At 37.2% G+C, this 23,337-nt stretch overlaps 1 protein-coding gene across 1 annotated transcript; it reads right to left on the reverse strand.

Moving 5' to 3' along the window:
* Positions 1-8,310: 8,310 nt before the first annotated feature.
* On the reverse strand, positions 8,311-14,408 carry LOC122970323 (chitin synthase chs-1-like). The gene is made up of 15 exons (XM_044336455.1): positions 14,268-14,408; positions 14,066-14,161; positions 13,752-13,884; positions 13,375-13,575; positions 13,150-13,265; positions 12,732-12,900; positions 12,413-12,592; positions 12,016-12,294; positions 11,706-11,886; positions 11,577-11,611; positions 11,396-11,460; positions 10,947-11,057; positions 10,642-10,856; positions 10,450-10,543; positions 8,311-9,464 (listed from the first exon to the last, which is right to left on the reverse strand). The coding sequence occupies exons 1-15, from the start codon at positions 14,340-14,342 to the stop codon at positions 9,360-9,362; spliced, it is 2,055 nt and encodes a 684-aa protein (XP_044192390.1). The 5' UTR covers positions 14,343-14,408; the 3' UTR covers positions 8,311-9,359.
* Between the last annotated feature and the right edge of the window lie 8,929 nt (positions 14,409-23,337).

Genomic DNA, 23,337 nt, shown 5'->3' on the forward strand with positions numbered 1-23,337 from the left:
AACATCAGACTTTGACACAGAAGATTGCTGTTTGTTTCCCATTTCCGACTCACTCACTCTATATGACGATGGTCTCCTAACCTCAAGGAAGTAGCAGTTTTAACCCAAACTTTTCCTAAACCTAACCAAGTCATTTTTGTGCCTAAACCTAACTATACCTTAACCTCAGTACTGTCACATCATAAAACATATTAATTTCTAACAGTGATTTGTAACGGTTTTGGAAAGTACAGGCAAATGATGTTGTCCTGCTGATTACTGCCGATAGGGGCGTCAAATCAGAAATCACCTCTATGTGTCACACTGGAGAGCATTGACCAACAATGTGTTCTGTCATTTAATTTGGAGGAGTTGTTGGAATGGGGATGTTATCTTTCTTTTATCTCTTCCAAACATCTAGGCTATATCTCAGAACTGCTTGCTTTTACTTTTGGGTTACCAGGGAAGACAGTCAGTCACTACTGACTGGTTAGGAAAATATGCCATAGGGTCCTTTAAGTGCTGAGACTACCTTTTTAAACCAGTGTAAGTGTAATTTCCCTCTCAGACAGCTGTGAATTCTTGCAGGTAAATTTGAGAAAATTCTGCAAGATCTAATTTATAAAATGTGGTTTTGTTGAGCAGTGTAGACAATTTGTTGTATATATCTAAATTCATTTTGAATTTTATTTGACCCCAAAGCTGGATAAATGTTAAAAATATGAACATATGTATGTATGTATGTAGGTTAGATATAAAGTTCCCTCTAAAATATTCCATCTGACAGGTTTCACACTTGAAAAGTGGAACTGTGGAGAGTCTGAGGAGACGAGAGGGAAGGCAGAGGGAAGTGAAACTAAAGCCAGTAATAACTTAAGTCTTGACGATTTCTTGTCTTCAGGGTCACACTGAGATTGAAACTGTACAGTACCTAAAATCTGTTCTGTCCATTGTGTTTCAAAAAGTCTGTCACTCGGTTTCTATGTATACTTTAATTTTTAACTCATCATATCAGAAATCAAATGGCATTTTGTCAGCTGTATGTGTGACTGAGTTGTTTTAACTAAATTACCAAAATCTAAGTACAGAACGGGATAAAGTATTTATGGCTTTTATGGCAGATATGCATACAGACAATAAAAGAGTGGACAGCTGGTCAACTCTTAGCAACTAGCGAAGCAACCTGCTCATAAAACCCAGCTGTACTTGCCCTGCAGATTACTTTCACATCACTAGGAAACGTCTGTGCATTCAGACTGTTTAGCTTGAACTCACTGTTCTTTAAAGGTTTAATGGCTTTTCTGCTCGGCTGTGTAGCAGCGGTAACATGTTGAATTGCATGGCCTTGAGCTCACAGTATTACACTTTGACATTTTTACTATAATACTTTTTTTTGTAAATGTAACATTCTGTAAAATGTAATGATATTACTTTGTAAATACTGCTTTAAGAAAGATAGATATATAGACAAACTGTAATGTTAAGACAAAAGCTTTTCAAGGTTTAGGAAACTACATCTGTGTTTAAACTGTTTAAGTGCTCAAAGTTGTCAACACATGTCGAAAGTCACAACAAATCCACCAGTGTTGGTGGTCTAGTAAAAATAAATGTTATGTGTTTGATGTGTTTTTCAATGGTTGAAAAGTTGATAAATAAAGATGAATTCTTGGATGTCTGTGTTCCACAGCCTAACATGAATTATGTTTATGTTGACGATCGCCTACCAATTTACATCCAATGCCAAGTAACCAAGTGTACTTGCCATCTACTGAGAACTGTAGTGCAGCCATCCATATTAGCTAGAAGAGCTGACTTAAGTTCAAGCCATGATAGTCTTTCTCTGCCCTGGTGAACTAGCAACTAGTTATGCAATTGTCCAAGATAATGAGTGGCATGGTCACAGTGATAAAGACTTTAAGAAAGTACTAGATTTCAGTACTCTTATATGATTGCTAACATGTTCTACAAAACAGCTGTCTTGTCTCTGCCAAGTGAGGCTCAACTGAAAGAAATTAGGTTACTTTAATTAAAACCAATACGCCTTATCAATGCCGATGAATATAAAAAAAACATCCCATCACATATAATGATTGTATTTCAGTGTGCAAGTTGGTGTAACTTAGCTCCTCATCTGATCAAGAGAAAGGATGTAAACTGAAAGATGAAAAAGTGAAGATAGGATATGATCTTTTTCCCCTTGTAACTGGACTCAAGTCGTCTTCTCGCTTCAGTCAAACAACAATACCACAATTCAAAACTATTTTTGGCAGCTTTTGTTTGCATCGTACATTGAAACAGACATGCAGTACATGAGAAGACTGACATACAGTATGACAATGAAAGGTACTCTATCTCCTTACATTAAGATACACACAGCCACCTCTGAGTGGATTACAACCAGTTCCCATTCATGGAAAGCATGAGCACACACATTTACACCTCACATGTAAAACTTAGGCCCTGTTTACACCCTGTATTAACATCTGTCTCGGGTGATCCGATCACAAGTGGACAGCTCTAAGTACAGGTGTAAACACACTCAAGACGCATTGAGGACGCAGACCACATTCAGAGGTGGTCTGGGCCACATGTGGCCACATTCATTTAGCAGTGTAAACGCAATGCGTCCTGGGCCATATTGAAGGACCACCTACTCAACTAACGTCCTCTATTTTCCGGCAGACTAAGCACAGGACCCTCCATCCAAAGCTGTTACAGGATAAACAAATTATTTCTTTTTCCATGTGGATTAAAAACGTAACCCACGTCCCGTTTTTTTTTGCTGTTTTTCCCGTTTCCCTAACCGATTTTCCTCTTCAAATCGACAATTAGAATAGGTATTCAACCATTAATTTTCCGCTTGTCTATCTAAAAAAATATTTCAGAAGCTAAACGTTGCTGGGTAGTTTCCTCTGTCCTGTCAAGGTGATAACTACAGTTTTCAGTTTTGCTGCACTGCTCGACATAATGGAGCTCAGGATTTATCAGGAGGATGACTGCTTTGGATGTATAGAAGAACACAAAACATTAATTAACATTAGATTCTGACCAATGCTGTTGGTGTGTCGCAGATTTAAATAATCAATGAAGTTATGCTGACGTACTTAAAGCTGTCCACTTGTGATCGGATCACATGAGACACATGTTAATACCAGGTGTATACAAGGCCTTAATTTACTTGCAGCAAAACAACTGTGAGTATACATCTAATTATGTTAATAAAATGACCAAAAGATATAATCTCTGACACATATAAAAACAAGATTTCCACAATTCATGTTTAAAATACCTCCTGTTCACTGCAGTTTATATTAACCGAGTTTCTGTTGCTATCCATCCAATTTAGCCTGCTTTATATTCAAATTAAATACCAAACATTTGTAGGATGTTTTTTTAAAATTAGAAACTGAAAAAAAATGAGCAAAAGCTGTCAGACATTAACAGTATTTGATTTACTCCTTTAGTGTTGCCTGGTGATTTCACTTAAAAAGAATAACCAACATTCCTGGTGTGCACCATAATGAGACATAAAGACCTCTTTAATTAGCATTTGACAGATCATTACCCAAAGTGGTTTCGTAACCAGGAAATTACATCAAACGGAAGTTTCATAAGAGTCAGGCTTGAAGGTCAGGCTGAAACTGTGCCTAAACTTCTACTATCACAGCAATTAATCTGATGGTGCTTGCGGGGGTTCCTGTCAATTCAAAATTGTCCAAATTCATCAGCAGAAACTAGCTCTCAATCGTTGAACAGAACAATTGAACTTGTTAGCAAACAAGTTGCTTATTTCTAGATCGAGCAGGAGCAACATTATCATTCATTTGGAGTCGTGTTTCTGTCCATCTGGTGAATGTAAGTCTAATATTCACACTCTTTTAGCTCTGTTTTGCTCTCTACTCCTGAGGGAAGCTGCAGAGTTGCTCATAATTCTGTAGGTTCATCACTTCGAGCCACTCACATTGTACATTGTAATTTAATACACTGTTACTATAAAAAAAAATCGATTATAGCTGCTGTGAAGCCCCGTTATTAAAGAGGAACTCACTACACATCAAAGTCTGTTTACAGGTCTTGGAGTATTCTTTTAACTAAATGTACAGCCTCCGCTGGTCTTGCTGTAGTGAATATTTACCACTGATCGACCACTGAATGCTAATAACTGGTAAATTCAACAGAGATGATATTTCCCAACCAGCACTGAATCCTGAGTGTCTCAAATGATATTTTGATGTATGCTGATGAAAGGTGACTGTTCTTATCGATATTATTCTGGTTTTGCTGGCTTTGGAGCTTAGTAGCACTTGGTCTAGAAATGTAGGACATGAAACTCCTACTACTACAGAACCGTATAATCTGATGACACTGCATTTGTCTATTCTCTTCAAACATGCTGGTTTTTCTTTTGATATAACACGCTTTTAAAAGTCAACACCAGCAATGTTTTCCATCTCTCAGTGCTTTCTGACCTACTGACTACTGAAAATGCACATTTTAACAACAGATTACTCAAACACAGCGTTACTCATAGAGGAGTAAATTGAGTTTGTTGCAGTCTGTTTCAGCAGTGGATTAATGCACATTTGGTACTCTGAGTATTTCCAGCAGCACGACGATGTGTGTCAGACTGACTCAAAATAAACTACAGTGTGTTCATTTTAAAGAGGGGAACATGCCACCCAGTGCAACAGTGTGGCTCATTGATGTGTTTTTAAAGGGGACATATTATGTACATTTCCAGGTCTATATTTTTTTATTTTGGAGATTTACTGGAATATTTTTGCATGATTTACAGTTTAAAAAATCCCTTATTCATCTTATACTGGCCCTTTATGCGGCCCCTCAGTTCAGCCTCTGTCTGAAATAGGCCGTTTTACCTCCTGCGTCTTTAAGGCCCTCCTCCTGATGGGCTCACTCAGCCAACTTCTGGCGGGAGGCCATGTCAACAAAGTATGAAACAAAAAGTAGCAGTAGGATTTCACTACTTTTTCTTGTTCATTACTCAAAATGTCAATTTCTCAAATACATCTGTACATGTTCGAGCTGAAATTCGATCCAAAATATGAGAGTGGACAATGCAAACAACACATGGAAAAAACAGAATCACAAAAAGCATAATATGGCACCTTTAATAGTTTTTGAACAATGGGGCTCAGTGTAATAGCCTTTCTTACGGTTGGGCACAGAAGTACCGACATGATATTTGATAGATTTTCATCCAGCTCTGTCCATTAGTGTCAAAAGTCAGAGTGCCATATGTGATGTCAGATATTGGCTGTCTAGTGTACTTGCTCTGTTCTGATGTGTGTCTGTATGTACAGTTTTGTTCTGACTGTTTCGTGTGATTCTATGTGTCTGTTCTGAATTTATTTATGCTATATCCTCTTACATGTTGTTTTGTCTGCTTTTTGTATGTCTTGTTTGTTTATTTATGATGTAGGGCTAAAAAATATAGATGTGTCATGTTTTATTCTTTTTGCATTTGCCAAAGAAAAAAAATCCAGGAATAACAACAACAACAACAACAACAACAACAATAATAACAATAATAATAATAATAATAAATTATAACCAGGAAATGTGTTGACAATTCCACCTGTAATGTTCAAGGAAACAAAAGTGTTGCTCACTGAATCAAGAATCGAATCAACCTTAATCAGTCACCATCAAGAGCAGGCATTCTTAAAATCAATATGTGTATATCAGAGGTTTAATAACATATTATATATATATATATTCTATTCTATTCTATAAACCAGAAGAACTCTTAGAGCTTTATGAAAAAAACATGAAGACAGACTTACGTCATTACTATTTTAGTCTGCATGGTTCAATTTTAAGGTTTATTTTGTTTGTTTTCATTTTGTCATTTTTCCAGGGTGTACATGTTTCATATCCATTTATTATGATTTCTGTATCAGATGAAGTTGTAATATTTTTCTCTACTCATTATTTCATTTCATCAAGTTCCTCCATCAGTCTAATCTTCTTTATCTCTCTGGTTGTTTGTGTTTATCAGTGCTGAAGATAGTCTGAAAAATGTGGGACCAAGTGTCAGCTGGGACAAAAAAACGCTCATGCACACACTGTGAATGCATTTATGCAGGAGCTACACTTAAAAAAAGCAACTGTGGAAAGAGCCACATGAAAAACAACAAGTGAAAGGAGGTCAGGTGATAACAACCAACATGACAAAAAAACTACAACTAAAATGTCTAAAATACTCAAAAATTCCTACATACATAAAAAACACCCTCACAAAATCCACACTATAAAAGCAACAAAACATTGTGAGATTAGATTAAATCATGCATATAGCAACAAAACACAGTAACACAGGCTAGGATTTACAAATTATTGTAGGCGATTGCAGAAAGAAAAATAAATAGTTCCAAAATGAGTAAAAAGCAGCCAAAATCTGCTAAGTTTTTGGCTGTAATATGAATTTTAGATGAATTTTCTGATGTTCTGGTAGTTGCAGATCTGTGGTGCATAGAAACCAAAGTCTGCTTCACTATGTTGTATTCTAACCATTAGAACAGAAAGCAAACTACACCCTGACAACCTGAGAGGTATTGCACTGAAGCACATCAGAGATGTATTTCAGCTTTAAACCATTTATTGCTCTATAAACCTGTAATAAAACTTTACATCCTTTGACACAGTGTGCAGTGATTTTGTTCTAGAGACTGCATTTGATGCAGTCCACAATGACTTAACAAGCAGTGCAATGTTGAAACTGGTGTTCTAGTGTTTATAATAGCACACAGTATGTTTGTACATTATTTTGATTTGCTGTGTCATCATAAAGAAACACCTCTTGAGGCTAAAACTAACAACCCGTGGCCTCTTCAGTTTGTTTGTATAGAGGGTGTGTTGATGTACCAGAGCATCAAAGCACAAACACCGATTCAAGTTTTCTAAGACACCAGCATGCGTCAGAGGTTGCGTCTTCGCTTCATGGGTGGTTTAAGTGTGTGAGTGTGTCTGCGGGAGTGTTCACCTAATTATCATTTCTTTAATGCGCTTTTGCTGCTCTCCAGTGGCATACTGAAATTTCTGCTTTCATACAATCCCCAAATTTATATTATTTATACTAATCCCCAATCAAAGGATTTTTTTTTCACAACCTGGAAATCCAAACTTTCTAAAAATGGCTTATTGTGTAAAAAGAAAAAAAGAAATTCTTAACTCATTTTGAAGTATGCCTTATGAGAAAGTGTCACTGTGACACAAATGTGACTTTTTGTCTGTGTCTCAACACAGACACAAAGGTGATATTGTAGGTGTTTTTGATTCAATATTAATGGGCTTGTTTTTAAGACAGCAAGTTGTCTATTCTAGTAGAATAGGGATCAGGACATTGCACGATCCATTGCTAAACCTTTGTTTTTTGGGGCACATTGCTTTTCAAAAGCATCCCACTGCACTCTGTTTAAATAGGAAAACCACAGTATGGTGAGCAAATGAACCACAGAATTAAAAAAAAAAGGGGGGGGCCATCAGTTTAAAGGGTCACTCCACCAATTTTACATTTTATGAAGTTGAGTTTATGTTTAAGATGAATAGTACTACTCACCTTTTGACAGCAGTGGTACAATGTCTTTTGTAGCTCTGGAGGAGTGTTGCTAAGTTTGAAAAAAATAACACTGATGATGTCATCAGGGCTTCAGACTTAAAATGTTTGACAGAAAGCCTGCGTTACACCTGAAGGTATGAGGCTTGAAAGATGTGGGCATTTTGGAAGTAGGTAGGATCTAGTGACGTGTAGGGTAATGTTTCAAAGGCAGACAGCACAAGCCTCAAACAACAGACCAGCTCTTTCTTCAATACCCCAGGAATGCTGGCCAATAATATATAACTTCCCAAACTCTTCACTGACCAGACCAACTGAATAACCTCCTGCAAACAGAAAGGATCAGATAAGGAACCCCTATCTCCTGCATGGTCACCAAACCAGACCACTGACCCAAACCACCTTTGATCCTTCAAGCTACAAGAGCCAGCAAGATGGGAAGACCAATTCACACCCAGTGTTAATTGATAGTTCCATTTAGATAAATGACCCCCACCATTGGCTATCATAAGCCATTTTACTATTGCCCATTTACTACTACAAAATGAGCAACGTTTATTTTTGTGCAGTATTTGGAATAAACCAGCTCAAAAACATCTGTTTAGTCACTTAAAAAACTTCAGCATAAAGTGCTTTATTGAGGAACAAGGACGCAATACAAAGACCAACAAAACAAACAAAATTCTTACAGTAGTATTGCATAAAATGGTGAAATTACACATGTAGCGTAAAAATATAATTTGACTTTGGTTAGTTTGATTTTTGTCGCCATTTAAAAATAAATACAAACAAAGATCAGGATCTAATATTAGCTTGTGCTTGTTACAGTTTTGGTGGCCATTGTGCCTCCTCTGATACACATGACATCACAGCAAACTGTCCAGGCACTCAAAGCTTTACATATTTAGTATTTAGCTTAAATGCATATCCACATATTTTAATGACAGTGGCAATACAACAAATTACTCTAATAACTACCAATTAAATCTTACATCTCCCATTTTAAGCTGATGATAAGGGCACAACACAGCAGCTGTGGTATTTAACATTTCATTTATTGACTGTCTGGGGAGAAATCGCATGCAATCTAGTGGAATACACAAAAAACTTTCAGAAAACCATAAAAATTTGTTGCTTAAAGCCCAACACTTTTTTTTTTTAATATTTTGGATCCAAGATTATTTAAAAACATAGATAACATAGATAGTGCAAATAGTGCATTCCTTGTGCTGTTCTCATCATACAATGCAGCATTTAATTCTCAAAAAGTCTGACAGTTTATTAGTGACTTTTTTTCAAATCCCTAATTTTTGACATACTCACACAGTCATGATTCAAGTTATGTTTTGCCCAACATCCTGCCACATTTTCCTGTTTTTATTCACCACCAGTTTCATCCTTTTTCAGATTTTCTGCACTTTTTCTAAACTTCATTCATACCACGGTGCAGTAAACACTTTAATGTGAACACACAATCAGCAAACTCAAAGAAAATTCTAAAAGATTTACAATATATAAGGTAACTTCATGTCCTTCATAAATAGCCGTTGTCACACCATGATTCATGTTCAGTTTAGTGACCTGATGTTAATTTTGTTTCATTTTAATGTGTCACTTGTTTCCTCTGAAGCACTTTGTGATAAACTGGTTCAATAAAAGCTTTTTTTATGAATAAATATGACTCAATTAAACATAAACATAAATAATATACAGTACGTAATAAGGACATTTTTTGGTAAAATCTCACATGCAGTCAATATTTCAAAGTGCTAAAAAGTTTGGGTGGTGCACAGAAAGTCTGTGTTTACACCAGAGTGCCACCGCCGTGACGTCTGTACAACATGACAGGCATCTCATCATCACTGTCCTCTGGCTCAGAGTCTGAGTTGGAGTTGGAGACAGACTTGACCTAGGAGGAATTTGAATGAACATCAGTACACGTAAATGCCACCGCACCTGGAATACTACAAGCAGGTGACTAAACCATTTGTTCTAATCTAGTGACAGTAGCATAAGGGTGCAGTTTGACGTATGTCAGTACATTAAGTCTCCACTGGAGACAATTAAATGCTCTCTACTGTTATTAGTGTCTTATGTAGCACAGGCCTGGATAATTGGTGAGTTGTAAATCCTAATCATGTTGTCCTTTGTGGAGATTAAAATCAAGGACACGCCCACTGTGTTTCACCCAAAACTATGTTGGAATGTGGTTTACAATCATTTATGACTGTGAACTCACTGTTTGGGTTTTGTTAGTTTAGTTAGTTCTGCTCCTGCTTTTCAAACTCAACAAGACTTTCAAAAATGTTGTTTTCAAAAGTTAGAAGCTCATCAATCAGACAGGTGTCTTCGTTTGTGCCAAAAGTGGTCACAAATCAAGTAAGGGGTTGATTGACTGTATTTTGCTCAGCTGCTCGCTGTGCAAATGTGGATAGAGTTACCAGTAGAAAGCATGATGGGTGACCCTTGTTGAATTGTTAGAAAACAAAGATGTGTATGATTATTCTGTCAGTTTTTTAAACATTTTTTATTGTTGCTTTGAGGCCTAAATGATTGCTTTACTGGACTTCATTTGCAGTTTCTCAATAGTCAAGTTAATTATTTGGAACAACATTTAAATATGACCTGAGTTGAAAATGTATGTCTGAATCTTATCTTTAAATAACTGAATAGTATAGAAAATCACAAAGTTTTCTGACACAGCTTTGTGCCATTTGCCAGCAGTACTATAAAACCAAAGACTGATAATTACTGGTAATTCTAGTATCAGTACAAGTGTTTGTAGTAGTAACTGTAGTAACTGTGAGTGTTGAGTAGAAGTGAAAAAAGTAGCAACAGTAGTAGCAGTAGTAACAGTAACACTTTTTATAGTTATAATATCAGTAGTAGTTTACCTTTTTGCCTGGTAGGTATGAATCTTGGCTCTCAGGCTTTGATTCTCTGGGCTCTGTGTCCATAAAGGCTATGTAATGGATCAGGGTGTATATTCTGGATAAAAACAGAACAGAAAAGTTATATTTTTAACATTTTTAACATTGTGAGCATCAAAAATGTTGAGAGGAGAACAGTGATTTGGTGTTTTGTACCTTTCGTACAGCATGGCAAGGAACTGAATCACAATTGACACAGCGAAGCCCAGAATGAACATGAAGGCAATGGGATCGATCACAACGTTTTCTCCGGTGTATTGCAGTTGGAGGTTGAATTTGGGGATCTGGATGGACAAGGACATGTTGAAGATCTGGAGGGTAAAGGTCGCCACCAGCCACATGGCATTCACGGTGAAGAAGGCGAAGTTTATCTGTGTGTTATGACAAAGATAAGATTCATTTAATTACATTGCACATTGGTTTCCTGTTAAGTATGTAACAGTTCCTCACACTGACTGTACCTTGTTTCTCAGCTCTCTAAGGTCACTGGCGATTTTTTTCTGTCTCTCTTTGTCATCAGGCAGAGGTTTCAGGTACTTTTCCTGCAGCTCTTTCCAGAATGCCTCCTCTTCCTGCAGAGAAACACACAGCTCAAATCATTATTCTAAACATACATCATATTTAAGCTGTGTACTCATATAGGTAGGGCAGGGAACTAGCTTTGTGTATTTATTTACTGGTATTCCCAAAGATATATTATCACTGTCACTGTTTGAGTTTAGCAGCAACAGTATAAAATACGCGTCAAATGAATGAAGCATACCACAGAAGAATAAAATAAGGCAGTTGGGGTATGTTTTAATATTTTTACATGCTTAGACACAGAAAATTACAAAAAAAACACAAAGGTGATTAAAATATAATTTGAGGCAGATAATCGCACTAAAATGATAAAACAAGACATATGCACCTGTGTGAGCGTGTCCTCCTGCAGGTGCATGTCATCAGACAAAGTCTGTAAGTCTGTGACCCAACCTGAAGAGAAGAGCAACACAGGAGAATATTAGACAACATGACATCTGAGAGTGTGTTTGAAATCAACATTTTTGCGGCAGATTAAGACTGATTTTTGCCAAATCATTGGGACTTACACTGGGCAGGACAATCAAAAGAAGGCTCCTCTTGCCTGAAACACAATCAGAAAGATTATCAGTATGATCTCATACTTTTTATAGGTGACACATTATATTTCAATTGGTGTTACAACTTAAGAAAAATACCTCTGGTCTTCCTCAGAGATCTTTATGTCCTCCACAATAGTGTTTTGGGGATGAGGTTCAGGCTGTGTGGGCTCTGGGACCAGGTTGTCCTGGCTGACAGTGAGCTGTTCTCCATTAGTTCTGCAGCTGGATTTTTTACAACATTTGGCCCATGAGAAGAAATGTTTGAAGGTATTTTTGGCTGCAGGGATGAAACTTGGTTTATGTTCAGTAAGCTCAAGCATGAATACTTGTTTGGTGTTACTCTTTGAATGGAATAAAGTCATGTGTCTCTATTTTTTATGTTATCTTAATTTAATCTGCTATCTACCTTTCTGGGCTGGTGTTTGTGGCTTTGTGGTTGTAGGAGGGGCGGCTCCAGCGGCAGGCTTTGTCTCCCTGGTGCCCCAGGACACGTTGTTCATATTGACCATGGAGTAAATAGTAAGCAGGAGGTAGGAGCTGGGTATGCAGATGATGTAGAGAAAGCCGTGGAACAACAGTAGAAATTCCTGTGGATGCATTATCGCAGTAATGATGTAAATGATCGCCATGGACACGATGAAGATGCTGCTGGGTGTCAAGATGGTTTTGTCCTTTACCATTGAGCCTGATGGAAAGTAGATGGGTGGAGCAATCTTAGGATTAAAGGAGCTTTAAGCAGGTCTTCATGTCTAAAGTAGGTACATTAATGTCTGCATAGTCATACCTGTTTACATTTAACTCACCTATAGTGGACATTGACACCACCAACATTAGAAATGCATATATGACACTCATGACTTCTGCAATAATGATCTGAGTGTCTGTTTTGAGCTTGAAGCAAAGACCCAGGTAGATGGCAGGAGGTATCACAGACAGGACCAGAGCGCTGCTCGAATTGATGTTGAAGATGATAGCCAAACTTCCTGAAATACACAATAGATGGGCCTGAGTTTTACATATTCTACTTGCATTTTATTTGAATACATTTCAATAAAAGTCTGGTTGATCTCAAAATTATAGTTCACAAAATATTTTGTCCTCATCTACAAAAATGAGCCTAACCTGCGATCAAAAGGCAGATGGTCGCGGGCGCCAGTACAGCTGATGTCATGGCAAAGAGCTGGTAGAACATGAAGACTTTGGATATGGATTGGTTCCTCTTGGAAATCAGGCTGGTGGCTCCCAGCAGATCCACAACGTTGGCCATTGTGGACGGTCCCCAACGTCGACGCTGATGGTGCAAAGAGCTATTAGCATGACTAATATGATAATGTGATTAAATGACGTGAAAAATACAAGCACTGCAGAGGGGCACAATTTTTCTGGCTAAATAATGACTTTAAACTAGTGAGATCTACAGCCTGAAATCTAAATGATTTGGATATGTAGATTTTAGAAAGAAATTTGTTATTTTTTTTCTTCGTGTGTAATCTATGGTTTGCTGCATCACAGCTAGTGAGATTTTGATCAGTCCCTCTACCTGGTTGTACAGTTCTTTGAAGTCCTCCGGGGCATTAGTGTAGGCATCAGATGCTGCATTGTACTCCACTCTCCATCCCTGCTTCAGCAGCAGAGTACACAGCCAGCGGTCCTCACCTGCAGGGTACAGAGAATTAGTTTAAATATAGGAAGAAGAGACGAATCATGAGGGATGTCATCAAGACTGAGTTCCGAGACAGGAAGTCTAAGAAACGGCATCCATTACCTTGGTCATACTGAATGTAGTGGCTCGCCTCCATGGACTTGGTAGAGTATCTCTTCATCACATTGTCGTCCATAAGTGCCTCTGCTCTGAACAAGCTGAAGCAGCCGGGGCTGCATAGCACGCAGCCAATAACATGCTCCGCCGTCTTCTGTAGCCAGTGGCTGACGGCATACTCAAACTTCTGAAACCATACTGCAGGACCTGCCCAGGAAATACAGAAGCTTTATTAACCTCAGTGCAACAATGCTAGTGACTGTTGGTTTTTCAGGTACAATGGTTGCTAAGAGGTATTTGTTATTCATGCTTAAAGCTCTAACCTTAACCCCTCTCTGTTAAACCTCTCAACAGTTTATTGTTTTATTGTACTATGTGCCAACCTGAACCAGTGGGGTGAATCCTGCCACATGCTGCCCCAACACGTGGGTACATTTTCAGACGATCGATGAGGAACATAACAGCAGCCGGCTGGAAGTCTGTGTCTCCATCCAAAGCAAGGAGGTAGGTGTTGTGCTTCTCTTTCTGAAGGAAAAGGCACAGTTTGCTCTGTCTTACATTTATGCTGCAGTCATTTCATTGAGAAATACTGTAAATGCTCATTAAAAAGTTCACAAAATATATTTACAACATTTACAGTGTGTGAAAAGTTGGCTGTGTGTTCTTGCATGTTCCTTTCTTCTTTTCTCACCTGGACCTCTGCTTGCAGTTCTTTCTCGTCCTCTCCTTTCTGCCAACGTCCGTAGTATTTGGTCATGAGCTTCCAGCCCAAAAGATAGTAAAGGTACATGACCTAGGAAATATCAAATAACAGTTAAAACAAATACGTCTAACGGTGCATTGTTGAGTAGAAAAGATTTCATAAGTTCATATGAGTCTCCAGCAAGTCAGTTTCCTACCTGAGACCACCTCTTCTTGTGGCGGATGAGCTCTTTGTCCTTGAAGTGGACCACAATGATGTTGCCATGAGGCATGGTGACCACAAGACGACCTCCATACGGCGTCCTTATGATCTTCTGATCAGGGATCTGCTGCTGCTCTCTGAAGAATTTCTCATCAATGTTCATGAAGTTGCTGATAACAGAGAACAGGTAATAGTGATTTGTACTTCATGAAAAATGTGTTAACTACTACTTTTGTTAAGCTACAATCTATAACCTGTGGTAATCTTTAAGACTTAAAGCTTAATGCACCATCATTGTAGATAATTTGTAAGATGGTTCGTACCCGTAAACTTCTGCGAGGATTTTCACAAGGCTTGTTGCATATTCGTTGAGTTCAGACCCGTGATGCCCTTCAACAGCATTGAATGCATCATCAAAGTAGATATGAGCCTCAAAGGTGAAATCATTGACCTTTTGCTCTTTCTTTGGTCTGTACTTGTCCAGTCTGCAGTGATCAGAAAATGACAAAGAGGAACTGTGAGGAAATCCACTGTGAGGAAGTCAGTGATGAAGTTGTTGACAATGTACTGCTGAAACTGGGTGAGCTGAGACCTTAACCCTTAGCAGATGAAATCTGTGACAAAAATATCTTTGATATCCAAAATGATAGATTAACTAATTTAACAGACTTTTCCTGCTTTTACATTAGATAACAATTTTTGAATTTCTCACTACAAGTAGCATTTCTTCAACTGAACTACAGGACTCAGACTCTCTTGGTAATATCCTTAAGTGTTCTAAATCATGAAACTGTATACATGTAATCTCTAGAAGTTTATTCTCTTCTCTTACATCTCTTTGGTGTGAGGGAATTCAAAGAATAATTTACCTCAAGGAATCAACAAAGAAAGAAACTGATGAAAATGAAGGTAATATTAGATAACAGCATAATAATAATAATAATAATAATAATAATAATAATAATAATTATAATTATTATTATTATTATTATTATTATTATTATTAGTATTATTATTATTATTATTATTAAAAAATCATCATCATCACCATAATCATAATCATAAAAATACATATATTTTAATGAAAAATATATGAATGAAAATAAGAAACCTTGCTACATAGCGCCAATCCGAAGACAAACACAGCGACTGCACATAATGAGATTAACTTCAGCAGCTTTATTAGTTTCCAGGGCGTATGTTCATCTTCGATGACTGGGACCTCTCGACAGGTATCCCACGACCTCCTGATTAAAGATACCAAAATGTCAAAGTCTGAGGTAGGAGCGTAGGTAGAAAATTAGTAAGATAACAAATATAGATATAATTAAAAATAATAATACATTATGTAATAAATAGTTAAATACAGGTACATACAGTATAAAAATATTGATAGATATAGATAAGCATAGAGATATAGATATAGATGTAGATATAGATAGATATGAAGTGGAAACCATAGTAATGTTAAAAAATAGCCTATACAGTTTTTTAAAAAGTGTATTATTTGAAAATACTGCAAATGACTTGTATGTATAAATGTAATCCAATAAATTTTTCTTTCCATATCTGCAATCACTTTTTTCCAATTGTGAATTCCTCAAAATAATAAAAATCTAAAGTAAAAAGGAATGAATATCTTCGACATTTTCTGCTTTAAAAGTGCGTAACTTTTTTACATTATATTAAAATTTAAATAATTGCAACTAATAAAAAATATAAAACTACAACAATTTTACAACATTAAAAGAATGAAGTGAATTAGGTGTGAGTTAACTATAAACAACCAAAATTAATAATATTCCATTATTTTTATATGTTTAAAATTTCATTGTTATTTTTATGATTATTAATTAAATAAACTGCTTTCTGGCAAGTTTATTTAATTTAAAAAAAAAAATTTTTGAGCATATACTTACTTGGGCATATCTCTGTCTTCCTCCATGATGATTGTTGCAAATGGAATAACGTTGATTGAAAGGCAGCTTATTAAGGTTAGCACCTGTAGCTATGACTCATCACACCTGAGCAGGTTTATAGCCAGGCTCGTCATCAAATGACAACACCCAGAGTAGTGGGTGCAGTCGATCCAGGTGAACAGAATCACTCTGTCCCAGCATATGAAAGTGGTTAAACTTAGATTCCTATTAGCCAATTAGTTTAAGAAAAACTACAATTAATACACTATTAACCAGGAAATGTAAATAAAAAAGTAACCATTCCTGTTTGCAGCAGTCAAATATGCGTATTAGATGTGTTGTTTCTGTGGAGGCATACATAGTATGCAAACTTGAGGTTTTAATTTTGGGAAAGTGTGAGAACAGGGAGACACTCTCCAGGTCTGACTGAGGTGGGAACAGTATTCCACCCATGTGGAGTCAGAAAAGAGAGGTGAAGGTGATGGGCAAGTTGTTGGAAATGAGGGAGGGACAAACAACTGGCATAAGTCAAATGGAGCAGAGGTTGAATAATGACCTGGATGTGTGTCTGAGGTAATTATGCCACCACAAATGACTGGGACTGGACTGTAATATAGACCTGGGAGTCTTCATGCAGCGTCAGCATCATTACGCAAGGAGTATACCCAACTGGGTACATCATTAGAAAGATTTTTTCATTAATCAAACTCTTGAGAGTTAGAGTAAGTCTAGTGGTACCTAGTGGCTGCAACAGTCGTTACTTCCCTCAATGTTGAAGTGTTCCACCATGTCTACACTGAACGCATTTCAGCAATGTTTCTCAGTTGTCCATCAGTCTAAGATGAAAAGCTTTACCAGTTGTGAGGCAAAAAAAGTAAAATATCCTAAGGAAGTTCAAAGCTCATGGAGAGTCTAAAAAAGAAGGTTCATCCTCTGAGGAGCGATCTGCACATAAGATTGTAACATTACTCGTCTCTAAGTAGAAATGTTGTTTGATGGCACTAGAGGAAACATCAACAGTTTACTAAAAGTACAAGGATTCATCCTCTGGGGAGTATGAATATTCACATTGTATTGGAGTACTGTACGGGCAATAGTTTTGTAAATATCTTGACAAAGTGTTGGCCAAAGATGGCTTTTAATTGAACTTTAGAGCTGCAATTAATCAATTCTTTTTTTATGCTGCCTGTTTAATGCTCTTTATGCTGCCTTTTTCATCAGCTTGTCTCAACGAACAAAGAGCAAACCTAATCTATTAAAGTTCCAGAAGGAACAGAGAAGTGATCTGTGATTGGTCAATGTAACAGCTTATATGACTACAGCCAATGGCACACAGCCACAAGACATTTATGTACATACACATTCATGTTAGACAAGAGGCACACCTCCCCAGGACTCAGGAAACCAAGAGCCCCAAGCCTTATATGGCCTTTGCACCTTTAACATGTTCTGCTTACACCAAGACCCAGAATGTCACCTTATTTGGGCCTAAGCCAGGATGGAAGAAAAGGACTGGGCAAGTGACATGCACACAGAAAAAAAAGCAAAGTAGCAGTGATCTTACTTCCACAATTCTGTATACTAAAATTATTAGGGCCTGAGCCCCTGAGCCCCTATTGTATTTCCTGTGTTTGTTTGTTTGTTTCTTCTTTATTATTTCGCCACTTCAACCCTAAATTTGACCCCCTAAACATGCTAAAAAAACTCATCAAATTTGGCAGCCACATCAGGTGAAAAATTTGATAAAATGTAAAAATTAACCTCCAAAGTGCCAAAATGTGCTCGAGAGCACCACCTATGTATCCAATATGGCCACCATGGCCATATGGCCATAGGAATGTCGTAGAGAGATCAAACCAAAACTCAATTATTTGTCTCATCAAGACCTACAAATCATATGCTGACACCCCTCACCTAAATCCAACAGGAAGCCTGCAATATGCTCATCAAAATACCAATTTTGGACCCCCAAGAAATGCTATCTCCTCCTAGGGCGTTAATGGTATCAACTTCAAACTTGAATTTATGACTTATGACACTGTGCTGAACAAAAGTTGTTAAAAACTTTGTAATAACTCGAACGGTTTAGATATTATAAGCCCTGAAAGTTGCCACATCACACCTTACAATGTAAACCAAAGGGGAGGCAATCTCTGGGCATGGACTTTGTGTCAAACAAATGGTTCTGATGTCTAAACTATAACTCTGACCACTTTGAAACCTGTATTAATGGATTTGCGACGAAATTTCCTACAAAAAATTTAATTTTTAATGTAGGATTTGGCCGAAGTCATGGGATTTATGAGGACATTTCACAAGAAGAGCGACATTCTCCTCTCCAACTGAGAGAGAGAGAGAGAGAATGGGGGAGGGATGGGTGTGGGGGTTGAATGGAGCTCATTGAGTGAGAGTGACAGTTTAGTGATAACATGTTGCAGAAAAATAAAATCAAAACAAAAATTTGTAGCTCTGTACTGCAGTTTTTCCTTTATAAGGGCCCAAGCACCTAGCGGTTTGCTCACACTCTCCATTCAAATATATGAGTATTTTTCTGTGTCCAGCTGCAGTTACTTATTGTCTCTACACACATACATTTCAATCAAACTTTGACCAGGTCATGTAAGTTAAAAGTCTTTACTTTTCTAAAAATAAACTCGATGAAAATTAGGAAATTAATTTGTTTTACACACAAACTCATCAAGAGTTTTCCTTACTAATTGAAATTCAAGTGAATGGGCCCAAAACTTGCATAATTTTGATGCCACAGGTGTGAGCAAGACAGACTCATGTCTCACCCTGCAGAAAATTCTCATCCTTGCACCATTGAGATCTGATGCTTCTCCATGACAGAGAAAGTTGCTATAACTTTATTGTACATGCTCCAGCCTGCACCAAACTTTACATGTTTGATAAGAGTCACGGCCTGAACACATCTACATAACAATATTTCATCAGTGATGCAAACTGGCTGAATAGCGCCCCCCACGAAATTTCAGCGAAGCAGCCCCAGCAGCAGGCAAAACAGTGGACAAAGGAAGTGATGTTTATCTCCTTGCATTGTCTGAAAACAGCCTGGGTCTGAAAACATCTACATGCCTGTGACAGAAGACCTTTGATTACGTCGTGGCCCGAAGTGCGCAAAGGCGCCAGGGCCTGTTCAACGCTGCTTGCAGCTTTAATCAAGATTATCATCTGATCATCTCAACACTTTTAACCATTATAGCAGACAATATTTATTATCCATAAAATATTTCATGGAAATATCAGTAGTGTCCAGATATCTTGCTCTGGATCAAAGTGTACAGATGAAACAATGAGCAAACACATCAGTTTCCTGATAAGAGTGTATATTCACCGGAGCATGTTTGGGGCCTAAGTCCAGCAGAAAACTTGTGCCTTCTGGAAGAACTCGACAGCAACAAGGAAATTTCACTGGAAAAATCCAGGAATGAGTTTAAATAGTAGGCTAAGTATGTAAAAATTATTTATATTTACCAATGTCAAGCAGATGTCATAAAGTGTATTACCATAATACACAAAAGCAACACATAAAATACAGCTATGGTATGTTCGTAAAGGAAAAAAGACTGAACAAAGGCCAGTGTAAACAGGTGGGTCTTCTCTGCTTTTTAATGGTGTCAACAGTGTGCACAGACCAAAGAGTGCGTTCAGGAACCACAACCTTAAAAGTAGACTCTCATTAGTTGTCAGCCTGGAGAGTTGGAACAACCAACAAGCCCTGAGCAGTGCTCAACAGCATTTTAATAGAGGTGTGCCTGCATGGTATACATTGCTTGTCTGTCTATTCTATATGTTTTATGTCTCTACTCCTGTCTGTGTTTACATATTTCCACTTTACAGCAGTTAAAAAAAAAACTAAAGACAACAAGGAAACTTAAGAGTAATTTGAAGAGAGCCTGAAACCAACTGTAAATAATAATAATAATGTCAAGAATAACAGCATTAACCCTCAGGCTAACTCTATCTTTTACATCATTCAGAGTTACTCATTGTTTAGCTCAACTATGAGGCATTTTTCATTTCCTGATTATCTGGGCCTTGAAAAGTGCCTCAACCTGAAGAATAAAATGTGAAATATAGCTGCAATATTAAAGCAACCAAAACAGGAGCTGAATCAAATTTAGCAAGTATGCCACTGTAATTTTACAAGATGTAAAATTACTCAAAGACTAACCACTAACCACTGACTAACCACTGTCTTGACAAAATGATTTTGTGAAGTGTAGATTTTGCAGTTAACTTGTTTTTTATTCTATATTGTTGCATTCAAATGTGTTTACTGCTGGTTTACTCCTGTTCTTATCCTCTTGCCTCTTTATCTTTATGTTTTATTTGCAGTTTTAATGTTTGTCTAAATGTGTAGCTTTTGCTTTTGTGACACTTGTTTTTATTGTCCTGTGTACAGAGGGCACCCATACAAAAGGGAGCGATTCTGCTCTCATTGGGCCTCCCTGTATGAATAAAGGTTGAATGAATGAATGTACAAAGATATGAAACCTCACATACTGTATACTGTATATGTGTAAATGCCACATTTTTACAGTCTGTATACTTTGTGTTTTAATTTTACTCTGGCAATGATTTTCTCAATCATTTTGTCTAATTGTTATAATTTTCTAGAGTCAAAGGTTCAAATGTCAGTTCAAAACCCCAAAATATTGAGTTTACTAAAGTTTGAGAAAGAGAGCATTAATCATCACATTTGAGACACTGAAACCATTTTTTTTTATGCTGATACAGCACATTTCATGCAAATTTGTGATGTTTTGGCTGGGTGTTCGGGAGACGTTGTTGGCAGTGATTGTTTCAAGGTCTGCTGCACTTAATCCAATCCCTGCACTTCCTTTTCCAACACTGATGAGTGTATTTCTGTCATAAGTAATACGTGCTTCAGTAATAAAGGTGAAAAAATAGCAAATTAAAACAAAAATGTGTCAAAGTTTTAGTTAGCTACTGGTCTCTGTATCTACATGTGCTGTTGTTGCCATGTATTTCAGTTTTAAACCATTTATTGTTCTATAAATCTGTAATAAAAAATTTAAATCCTTTTGATCCTGTTCTAGAGACTGGATTTGATTCAGTTGACACGTGCAGTTTAATGTTGAAACTTATGTTCTAGTGTTTATAATAGCACACAGTATGTTTTTACATTGTTTTGATTTGTTGCGGCATCATAAAGAAACACCTCTTGAGGCTAAAACTAACAACCCGTGGCCTCTTCAGTTTGTTTGTATAGAGAGTGTGTTGATGTACCAGAGCATCAAAGCATAAACACCATTTCAGGTTTTCTAAGACACCAGCATGCGTCAGAGGTTGTGTCTTTGCTTCATGTGTGGTTTAAGTGTGTAGGTATGTCTACAGTTTTCACCTAATTATCATTTCTTTAATATGCTTTTGCTGCTCTCCAGTGGCATATCGAAGTTTCTGCTTGTATGCAAATGTGTGTATCTTTGGATCTCAACTCCATATTTCTTCATATATGTATACATGCTGTATGTTTATTGAATGTGTGTTTGTGTGTGTGTGTGCAGACTTTTATTTGGATGGCAACTTATTAAAATCTCACGAAAATGCAGATGTGCAGATGAAAAGTTTTCTTGGATGGAGCATATCCAGAAGATGTCCGCAGATGATTACGATGTTAATTCACTGTTAACTTTTAAAGATCTTACTGTTCTCCACAGCACACAACACTTCCACCACCATGTTGACCACCACAAATAGGTTCCAGGCTTGTGGTTAATACTGCGTACATACACATATCAAATAAAGAGACATATATTGCAGCATTCTTAATGGAAATGTAGTTAATTACAAGTTGGGTCTTGGGTCTACTTTGGCCATCGTTTCTACTGGGTATGAACATTGTGCACTGAGTAAATTGTTGATAGTTAGATAGATAGATTGCATAATTACAATCTTTAATAAAAATTCCCTCATTGAGCCTCAACGGACAGTGTTTTTCTGTTCAGCTGCAGTGGAAAGTGAAAAGAAGGAAACAGTAACTTGTGACTTGTGGTCTTTCTAAAGAGCTAAAAAAAAAAAAAAAAAAAACACAAAATCATCAGATAATACTAATCCAGTCAAAGGATGTTTTTTCATAACCTGGAAATCCAAACCTTCTAAAAAATGATTTATTACAAGGAACTTATTCCAGTTTTGCAAGTTTGGCAGCCAGAGGAATTCGTTTAAAGTGAAAGAGAGAACAAAACGTCTTAACTCATTTTGAAGTATGGCTCATGAGAAAGTGTCACTGTCACAAATGACATGACTAATGTTATTTGTGACATTTATTATGGCCAAACATGCTCACACAAGTATAGATGCATGCGATTGTATGTGTGTGCAAAACTAAATATACCCTTTAATTATATATACTGCGTGTTCTGATGAATTATGACTATACCTATAATTTGCAGTCACATAGGAACTTCACCTGTCTCTCACATGGCTGTTTTTTAAGAATAATTAAAAATAATGTTGCGGGACTAGAGGGTGTAACAGCACTTATTCCAGTTTTGCAAGTTTGGCAGCCAGAGGAATTCGTTTAAAGTGAAAGAGAGAACAAAATGTCTTAACCCATTTTGAAGTATGCCTCATGAGAAAGTGTCACTGTCACAAATGTGACTTTTCCTCTGTGTTGAGAGAAGATATTGTAGCAGTCTTCAAATCAATGTCAATGGACTTGTTTCAGCAAGTTGTCTATTGCAGTAAGAATGGGATCGGGACCTTGCCCGATCCATTGCTGAACCTTTGTTTTTTTGGGCACAATAAAACACAATAAAGGGTCTGATGGGGCACAGAGGGTCGGATGAATACCTTCCAGATTGATTCATCACTGAAATTTTATTTCACGCCACCATCAATTATGTTGTTGAGAAATATGTATTTACTGCAGTTCACAATCTACAGTAAATACACTGGAAATGTTCTTGTAATAAAAGTATAGTACATTGTGATATTTTGCTTATCTCCTTTCCAGGAGTGTGATGTCATTTGGAGCAGGGGTCTGTGCAGTAGAGTCGGGTGGTCCTCCAGCCACCTGACGGAGGTTTGAGAGTGGCTGTCACAGCTGTCAATCATGACGTCAGACCCCCATTCTATATCGTCAGATAAGTAATTACA

The sequence above is a fragment of the Thunnus albacares genome, chromosome 19, assembly GCF_914725855.1.
Source record: "Thunnus albacares chromosome 19, fThuAlb1.1, whole genome shotgun sequence".
In the NCBI taxonomy this organism is placed as follows: Eukaryota; Metazoa; Chordata; class Actinopteri; order Scombriformes; family Scombridae; genus Thunnus; species Thunnus albacares.

What these genes read in the sequence shown, in the direction of transcription:
- LOC122970323 (XM_044336455.1), bottom strand. Translation starts at nt 14,342, where the DNA reads ATGCCTCATGGCAACATCATTGTGGTCCACTTCAAGGACAAAGAGCTC. An exon ending in AGAAAGAACTGCAAGCAGAG is followed by an intron (nt 13,885 to 14,065) that starts GTCCAGGTGAGA and finishes CAGAAAGAGAAG; the next exon opens with CACAACACCTACCTCCTTGC. An exon ending in CATACCTACCAGGCAAAAAG is followed by an intron (nt 9,465 to 10,449) that starts GTAAACTACTAC and finishes AATTCCTCCTAG; the next exon opens with GTCAAGTCTGTCTCCAACTC.